The sequence below is a fragment of the Papaver somniferum genome, unplaced genomic scaffold (genome assembly GCF_003573695.1).
Source record: "Papaver somniferum cultivar HN1 unplaced genomic scaffold, ASM357369v1 unplaced-scaffold_79, whole genome shotgun sequence".
Taxonomy (NCBI): Eukaryota; Viridiplantae; Streptophyta; class Magnoliopsida; order Ranunculales; family Papaveraceae; genus Papaver; species Papaver somniferum.
In genome coordinates, this window is record NW_020650859.1 from 1073632 (window position 1) to 1083425 (window position 9794).

At 35.3% G+C, this 9794-nt stretch overlaps 2 protein-coding genes across 2 annotated transcripts; one reads left to right on the forward strand and one right to left on the reverse strand.

Annotated features, from left to right (window-relative positions):
- Window positions 1–201: 201 nt before the first annotated feature.
- On the forward strand, window positions 202–3567 carry LOC113344666 (cysteine-rich receptor-like protein kinase 19). Its single transcript, XM_026588596.1, has 7 exons — window positions 202–1231; window positions 1359–1499; window positions 1691–1890; window positions 1985–2195; window positions 2305–2542; window positions 2650–2800; window positions 2895–3567. Exons 1-7 carry the CDS (start codon window positions 328–330, stop codon window positions 3213–3215), a joined length of 2166 nt encoding a protein of 721 aa, XP_026444381.1. The 5' UTR covers window positions 202–327; the 3' UTR covers window positions 3216–3567.
- A 2242-nt stretch (window positions 3568–5809) lies between these two features.
- On the reverse strand, window positions 5810–8816 carry LOC113344597 (G-type lectin S-receptor-like serine/threonine-protein kinase RKS1). Its single transcript, XM_026588539.1, has 6 exons — window positions 7412–8816; window positions 7191–7312; window positions 6896–7106; window positions 6551–6788; window positions 6327–6477; window positions 5810–6261 (listed from the first exon to the last, which is right to left on the reverse strand). Exons 1-6 carry the CDS (start codon window positions 8814–8816, stop codon window positions 5944–5946), a joined length of 2445 nt encoding a protein of 814 aa, XP_026444324.1. The 3' UTR covers window positions 5810–5943.
- Window positions 8817–9794: the final 978 nt, after the last annotated feature.

Genomic DNA, 9794 nt, shown 5'->3' on the forward strand with positions numbered 1-9794 from the left:
GTGAACTGAGATGCTACGATAGAAAGTGACAGCAATCACCAGTCTTCTCACTCCTCATAGATAGTAATCATCACTTGTCTATTTATCTGGCCGTACAAATTAATTATATGAACTTCATATTATGAACTATAAATTGTGATAACTAAATGCAAGCCAACTGCACTCGGCGGCATTTTATTTGATTTTGACTATGACCGAGATATTGGTTCTTAATGGAACCATCAACTGCACAACACACACACATACAAAAGAATGCTCATACTTATTTGTTATTTATTGCTGTGAAGAAAAACAAATTGGTTTCCCTTATTTTTGCTTGTATAAAGAATGGATAGGATAACAAACAATTCATGCGTTTTTCTTTCTGTTCTAGTTTTTGGTTTTGTCATGTGCAGTAAACCACATCATACAATTGCTGCAGGTGATACAATATCGTCTGGTGATTCTTTAACTGGAGATCAAACTATTAGGTCAAGGGGTGATATATTTGTATTGGGTTTCTTCAAACCTAGTAATACGTCTAAGAATTACTATATAGGCATTTGGTACAAAAAAGTCTCTGTTCAAACTGTTGTTTGGGTTGCTAACAGAGATGCACCTATTACTGATCCATCTACTTCAATGTTAACACTTTCAGATGGAAACTTAGGTTTATTCTCCAAAGAAAATGAAACACCAATTTGGTCTACTAATTTATCTTCAAATACTCTGAATACAACTCAATTAGTTCTTGGTGATGATGGAAATCTTGTTTTACGAGATAGTTCTAATCCACATGTTTTCTATTGGCGGAGTTTTGATCATCCAACTGATACTTTCTTACCTGGTGCAAAATTTTGGTTCAATAAGAAAACTAAGCAAAGTCAGAAACTTACTTCATGGAGAGGTCCAGAAGATCCATCCACAGGACTTTATAGCGTACGACCAGAATCAACTGGAAAAAACCAGTATATTTTATATAGGAACAACTCCGAACAGATTTGGGACAGTGGAGAATGGATTGAAGAAACAAAAACTTTTCTTAATTCGCCTGAGATGAGATATAATAACCTTTTCAAATATAGTTGCTTTTCCAATGTGAATGAAAGTTATTTTGCTTATTCAGTTTACAATAATTCTATTATTTCTAGAATGGTTGTAGTGTTTACTGGCCAATTCCAAATATTTACATGGTCAGAAACAAGGGAAAAGTGGAATATGATGTGGTCTCAACCCGTCTCTACAGCTGAAGGTACGTAATATTTTTTTTTTTACCGTCCCACTTCAAAATATTTACATGGTCAGAACCACATAACGTCATAACCTATGTGGCTAGCTTTGCATATAATGAATTTGTGCTTACTGCGTCTTAATTTCAGGCACAAAGAGGAAGGAGATAAATTGGAAGAGGAAGGCGATAAATTGGAAGATCGTCTTGCCTATTTTGATTCTGGTGGTAACAATCATGGGCTTCTTAGTTTACATTTATGTAATTAAGAGAAATAAAGCTAACAAAAGAGGTAATTAAAGATTTCTTCTCTTTTTTTTTTTGCCAGGGGATACTGGGTCGTCATATTTAGACGACACTGTGAATGTTATTTTTGAAACTGTTAAATTCAGATTAGATGTGTTTATGAATTACGTTGTCTATCGTCTAACTACGTTGTGTATCATCTCTTCATTTTCTTTCTTTAACCTGAAATATGGAAAGGGTTCAAAGGGGTGTTGACTGACTCGTTCAAATCAAAGGCTGCCAACAATAACACTCGCACAAACATGTTTGATGACGATAAAACAGAAGGAGAAGCACAAGAATTGCAAATGTTTAACTTTGCTTGTTTATCCGATGCTACAAACAACTTCTGCTTGGAAAATAAGTTGGGGGAAGGAGGTTTTGGTCCAGTTTATAAGGTAAGTTTACAATGTTTGGTTGTTATAAGATATAGTGCTCGGCTTATTGAGGAAGTTTTTAAGGGTAAATTTATTTTCTTATTGTTGCTGTCAGGGTACACTTACAGATGGACAAGAAATAGCTGTGAAGAGGTTGTCTGAAAATTCAGGTCAAGGTGATGAGGAATTTAAGAATGAAGTTGCATTATTAATCAAACTGCAACATAAAAATCTCGTTAGACTATTCGGTTTTTGCTTACATGGAAATGAAAAGCTACTCGTTTATGAGTTCATGAAACATGGAAGCCTCGATCAATTCTTATTCGGTTTGGCTTCTTACCTTCGGTTTTACTATTTTTTGTTGAGGGCTAGACTTGTAGTAAATTTTTTTTTTTGAAGCCTCGATCACGAATATAAATTTTTTTGAATGTGTAGATCCAATTAAGGGGACACATTTAGACTGGGGAAGGCGACGCATGATTATACGAGGTATCGCCAAAGGACTTCAATATCTTCACGAGGACTCTCGACTTAACATTATTCATCGAGATCTCAAAGCTAGCAACGTTTTATTAGGAGAAGATATGCTCCCCAAAATTGCAGATTTTGGGATGGCTAGGATTTTCAAGGTGAATCAGTATCAAGACAGTACAAGACGCATTTGTGGAACTTTGTAAGTATTTTACATATTCATACAACCATGTCACTCTGTACCCATACAAACATGTTAACTACATTTTATGAAGTCTTGTATTTGATACTGAATTTGCAATCTTGCAGGGGATATATGGCGCCTGAGTATGCAATGCTCGGTAAATTCTCCATAAAATCAGACGCCTTTAGTTTCGGTATCCTAATTTTAGAGATAATATGCGGAAAGAGGTGCAACTCTTTCGGAGATGACGAACACCCAGAGAGTATCTTAACCTATGTGAGTTTGAACTAAGTTTCTTTGATGTATATATTATAAATATCCATGAATTTGCATCACTACATATATATACCATAAAAACCATTTTTTGTAGGCTTGGAAGCTTTGGAATGAAGGGAAATATCTAGAATTGCTAGATCCCACGTTGAGACAGAATCATTCAACAAGTGAAGTGATGAGATGTATCGAAATTGCATTATTATGTGGTCAAGAAGATGTAGCTGAAAGGCCAACAATGGCAAGGATTGTTCACATTCTCAACAAAAACAATCTTTTCACTCTTGCAGCACCTTTAACACTATCAGCATTTTCATCGCGTATTAACAATCAAACAGAAAATAACATCCCTTCTCAAGATGCCGTTAACAATGCGAGCGTTAATGAGATTTCTATGACCGAATTCTACCCTCGGTGACACTGTATTATAGCTACACATGGGAGGTCAAGGACAGATGTTTATTATCTTATTTTCCAATGAATGTATCATGCCAATTTTAATCGGCAACCTCAAAGGTTTACCACCAAATGCTTGAAAAAGAATATTGCGACATTTATAAGGTTTCGTCTATATGTTTGAGGTATTTGTGTATCAAATTAATTTGTTGTTTCAAAATTTGTGGTATAAATCATAGGTAGGTGATTTTAGTGAAGAAAAAGCTTGTTCCTTTTGAGTATGAATTCGCTCTTGAATATTATATGCAAGAGTTCTTTTTTCCTCAATCCATCTTGTAAGATTACCTTGATATAATAGACTCGGAAGGCTATTGCTAAAAGCTATTTTTTGTGGAGTGCTAGTATAACCAAACTAAATTTGACGATTATACTTGAGCATATTAACCCTTAGTGTGTAGTTGCAAGAAATCCCACAACTACACCCTATTAATAATGTGTGAAACTTACTTAGAAATCATAATGAAACACTTAAAATTTTCTATTAAATCTTGGAACAAATACGAAGAAAGATAAGAGAAAATCCTAACTTGGAATTTCATCGCTAACTTGCATCACAAACGAAAACATAAATATTTTAACCACTGCCTGAGTAGAAAAATCTGAGAACTAAGTTTCATCTGGAAACATATTGACGTAGATAGTCACCATTTAGCCACTCTTCACTTTAGAAGTTATGTCGCTCTAGGTAGTTCTGTACATAACCACATTAAAACAAGAAATAGCTAAGACAAGAAAACTCAAATAAAAGAAAAACTCTCCAATCATTTAGAAACACTTATAACCATACAAATTCCCAAATCATTCGTTATATGACGTTAGATGTTTAATTAGAACGATTTTTTGGGCACCACTCTTTTTTTGAGGGGACCATGATTTAATTTTGGATAAAGACATTAGAAGTAAATTTAGGTCACCCCATCTCTGATATTTATATTAATACCTAAATTACCCTCCTAATTAATTTTGGGCAATAATTAGTTAGTGCTAATAATAGTTAGTGTAATGATTAGTGAGACTATTAAGTAAAAAATAATTAGCGAGATTAAAAAATCGGATAGTTTTTTTTAAAGAAGTAGATTTATTGAGAGAGTAAAGTTAGAGAAGATGAAGAAGGAAAACATGAAAAACGATGGATTTTACCGATCACAATCGGAGGAAGGGTATTTGGGTACCCAGGTATGCTTCAAACTTAGATAATGTTGGTTGAATTGCTCCAAACTTTCAAGAAAAATGAAATTTTTATGTAGATTTGGGCCAGTTCGGTTACCATATGTCAAGAACATGTAACCGAACACACCTGAAAGTGTAGTTCGGTTACATTTTCCAAACACGCAGGTTACCGAACTCGCTCGTTAATGGAGGTTTTGGTCTACAGTGTAATGTTCGGTTACCTAGGATAAAATGGTAGGTAACCGAACTTTGAACTTAACATTTTATTTGGGTACATCTTGTGTGTTCGGTTAGTTTGCAAACTTCAACGCAACCAAGTTCTCAACTGAACAGCAGGTTAAAAGTAACCTAGTGTTAGAAGTTCGGTTGGTTCGCAAACTTCAACATATTTTGCGAATCAACCGAAGTAGGCGCATGTAAGCAATTAGGCAAACGTTCGGTTACTACGAAATTTATTTCTTGGCAAATTAGGTAGAGTTCGGTTACGAAGTTTCAAAGGTAGAGTTTGGTTACAAAGAAAACTTAATATTTTTGCGAAAGAACCGAACTTTTGGACTTTTCATTATTTTCGTAAACTAAAGTTCGGTGATATCCTTATTCTGCGAAGGAACCAAACTTATGGACTTCTGTTGTTCTAATACAAGGAGTTCGGTTAAAAGTATTTTTTTGCGAATCAACCGAACTCTGAGTTCGGTTAAGAAAAATATAATTCGTGATAACCGAACTTTTCTCTGAAAAAAAAAAACCTCCATTAAACCTCTCTGCAACTTCCATTTTCAACTCATTTTGATGATTACTTCTCATTTATTCAACCAAAAACGAATGACAAGTAATGGGTTTGTGAGAATATCTTTGTTAATGTTTTAAATTAAGCTATATATATAGTGGTGGTGGTAATAGGTGGTTGGTGGTGGTGGTGGGAGGAAGTGGTGGTTATATATATATATAGGTGATTATTGGGTTAGTTTTAAATTTAATTAGGTTAAGAGTAAGTTAGTCATTTCAATGTTTTAGGACACCCCTTATAAGTATAGGGAGGTTGGCCTAATAAGACCATGGTCCCCAAAAAAAACCATGGTCCCTAAAAAAAACGTTCTTTGATTAGATGAGAGTACTAGGGGATTACATCAATCTGGAATTACCAAAACAAATGATTGGCCCATCCAAAATACAAGCCCATTTTAGATTTGATGGGCGTCAGAGCCGGTCCTGTACTTAACCACCAAGATAGGGATGTTAACTCCAAGATATTACTATTATTAATTTTTGTTTTTCTTCACTGGCTTAGGCGGCAGTATATCTATTTTTCTTGCCGTACCAAAGTGGTTATATGAGCCATTGTGATAACTAAATGCAGCCAACTGCATTCGGCTGCTTTTGATTTCATTTTGACTAGTTCCGAGAAGTTGTTTTCAGCTAGAGCACATTAAATGAAGAATTGTTACACATAGTATGACAATCATTCAAATTCCGGAAGCTAACTAAATCCTTTCAGAAAACTCCCAAATTTAGTTAGCTTATCATCGTGGGTATAATTCGGTCATAGACACTTCATTGACGCTCACACTGTTGGAATCTTGAGAAGAGACACTGGCTTCTGTTTTACTCCTATTACGCAATGAAAATGCAGGTGGTTGTAGAGGCGCTGCAAGAGTCCCAGAGTAGTCGTTATTGAGAATGTCCACAATCTCTGCCATTGTGGGTCTTTCGGCTGCATCTTGTTGAACACATGATAATGCAATTTGGATGTAGCTCATCACTTCATTTGCTGAATAATTCTCTCTTAATGTGGGATCAAGCAATTCTATAGGTTTCCCTTCATTCCAAAACTTCCGTGCCTATAAAATAAAGATTTATTAACAAGTGAAAAGTTTTTAAACCAAGAATCGCGCCATTAACTTACATAAGTTAAGATACTCTCGGCATCTTCATCTTTTCCGAATGAGTTACTCTTTCTGCCGCATAGTATCTCTAGAATTAAGACACCGAAGCTAAAGATGTCTGATTTTACCGAGAATTTACCAAACATTGCATATTCAGGAGCCATATATCCACTGCGTGATTACAAATCCAGCATCAGATATGGTATGTGCAGGGACATGGTACATTAATAGGTAGAAAACTTACAAAGTTCCACAAATGCGTTTTGTGCAATCTTGATTCTGATTCACCTTGAAAATCCTAGCCATTCCGAAATCTGCAATTTTAGGGACCATATCTGCTCCTAATAGTACGTTGCTAGCTTTGGGATCTCGATGAATAATGTTAAGGCGAGAGTCCTCATGAAGATATAGAAGTCCTTTAGCAATACCTTCTACAATCATGTGTCGCATTCCCCAATCCAAATGTGCACGTTTAACTGGACCTATCCATTCAATTTATCATATTTGTGGTCAGAAGTACTCTGAGTCTAGCTAGCGCTTGGAAAAATAATTAAAGAATGTAGAAACAAAGAAAAGAAAGAAGCCAAACCGAACAAGAACTGATCGAGGCTTCCGTGTTTCATGAACTCGTATACGAGTAGCTTTTCATCTCCTTCTAAACAAAAACCTAATAGTCTAACAAGATTTTTATGTTGTAGTTTGATTAGTAATGCAACTTCATTCTTAAACTCCTCTTCACCTTGGCATGAATTTTCAGACAACCTCTTCACAGCTATTTCTTGTCCATCTGTCAGTGTACCCTGACAACGTAAATTTTGATCAATGGTAGAGCGCCCACGACAACATAATTAAATGCCATTGCAGTATTTTTTGAGGATATATACCTTGTATACAGTACCAAATCCGCCTCGCCCAAGCTTATTGTCATCTGAGAAGTTGCTTGTAGCAGCATTTATCGTACTGAATTTGAATTCCAACGATTCAGAACTTTGAATCTCAACGATATCTTAGAAATAACAGCAAAATTGGAGTCAAATAAAATCATAACTAGTGAGATTCAACTAAGAAACGGGCTAATCAACAAAAGAATTATAATAAAGGTTACCGTCAATTTTCCTTCTTCTTTTTATGATGCAGAAACATAAAATTGTCGTGATGGATAGCACTGTAATAACCGTTGGAACAACTATAATAAGCAGCACTCTAAGTGACATCTTTGGCTTTTGCGTTGCTGCAAGTTTTAGGTAGAAAAGTGATGGTGTATCATGAGATGGTCTAGTGTTATTGAAATTTATTACATCTCCATTCCACAATAGACATCGAACGTTGAAAGAGTAAGCATTGCAAGAACATTTAACCTTGCAAGCTGATTGGCATTCTTCAACGCTATCATACTCAGTATACAGCTGGGGTTTATCAGGCAAAATTGAGTGTGAGGTTGATATTTGCGTAAAAGTAACGTTACTGCCGCAGTGGAAAGGCACGCTCCTTGAACACCCGCCAGATGAATCCTGGAGACTCCAATTTTCAGAAGAAGTTGGGACGAAACCACGCAGACACTCGCACTTCTGAGTATTCACGTTACAGTCGCCAAAAGGTCCACAAATGCCATATACATCACAAAATTCTGGGGGTTGAACCCAAACCAAATTCCAATTTTCCGTTCTATCTGACCATGTAAGTTGTTTGATTTGGCCTGTAAAATCTATAACCAATCTAGTAATAAGAGTAGAATTGGTGTTAACTGAATAAGTAAAATAATTCTCATTTAAATTATAATTGAAAAAGGGTTTTAATTTCATCATCTCAGGAATTGAAGGAAAACTTTTTGATTCTTCATTCCATTCCCCACTGTTCCAAATTTCTTTAACGTTTTTCCAGAGTATAGCAACAGACTGACTTGGTCCTGATACTAGGGTGTATAATCCCTTGGCTGGACCTTCTGGACTCCTCCATGAAACAAGTTTCTGACTCTGTGAAGTTTCTTTATTGAACCAAAGTTTTGCACCAGGTAACAAAGTATCAGTCGGATAATCAAAACTTTGCCAGTATACAACATTTCGATTAGACCCATCCCTTAAAACCAGATTTCCATCATCGCCGAGAACGACTTGAGGTGTATTTAGTGTATTTGAAGCTAAATTTGTAGACCAAATTGGTGTTTTGCTTGAATTATCAAGTAAAACTAAGTTTCCATGTAATAGTATTAACTTTGAAGAAGATGGATCAGTAATAGGTGCATCCCTGTTAGCAACCCACACAACAGTTTGAACTGAGACTTTTTTGTACCAAATGCCTATATAGTAATTCTGAGACGTCGTAGTACCTGGCTTGAAGTAACCCAATACAAATCTATAATTCCTTGATATAATAATTTGATTTCCAGTTAGAGAATCACCAAAAGAGATTGTATCTGCAGCAGTTGTACGATGGAGTTTGGTGCAGAAAACGAAATAAAAAACAATAACACGCAGAAGAAAAACCCACGAATTGTTTCTTATTGTATCCATTAATTCTTTATACAAACAATAATCAGGGAAACCAATTTGTTTGTTTGTTCTTTCTTTCTCTGTGTGTGTGGAGTTGAGGATCTCCAAATTCTCGGTCGTATTAAAAATGAAAACAAAATGCCGCCAGAGTACAGTTGGCTGCATTTAGTTATTAGAATTTATAGTTCATATAATCAATTTTAGCATTCAATTCCATTTTTACCCCACCTTCAAAGTTTTGGCAACCATACATGTAACTGAAACAAAAAAGTTCTCCAAATACCAAAGCTCCACAAATTTACATGAAATGTCAAGAGAAAATCTAAAGATAGCACCAAGCAAGAGTATACCTTTGTAGGTGGCTTCTGAACAGTTGGAACTTACTTTTACAATGAACAAGGTAATTACTTAACATATCATTGACCAAAAATTACTTCCAACATATATCACCTTATGGTGAGAAAAAGTTCCATAAAAAATTCGATAATGACGATCCTTTGTGCTTTGTGGATTTGTTGATGAGAAACCACACCTCCAGCAGCAATGCTTGATCCAGGTTTCAAGGTCATCATCTTTAATATTCATCTCCATAGATAGCAAGATGCAAATGTCTTGGGGTGATGCGTTATATAGCGTTGATCTCCGTTGTAGAAAATCACTAACGTTCCAAGAACACCAAACAAGTTAACTAATTTATGGAGTTTTTTGTGATCTGGACCAACGAGCTAATTTTCAGATAATTTTTTTTTAAAGCAAAACAGCATAGCATTATCTTTGTAGTTGTATTAGGAAATAATATAGGAGTCTATATTTAGGAGATATACACTTTAAGAGTTTGAGTTATATTAGGAAAGTGTCTATATTTAGAGTTTGATCTTAGGTAGTAAAGTGCCTTGAGTGGTCGTCAAGTTTGTGAACAATATAAATAGGCTGTTAAGCCATAAGAATTATACACCAAGATTATTATCAATGTAGTCTTTTATGCTTCCGCGTTTATGC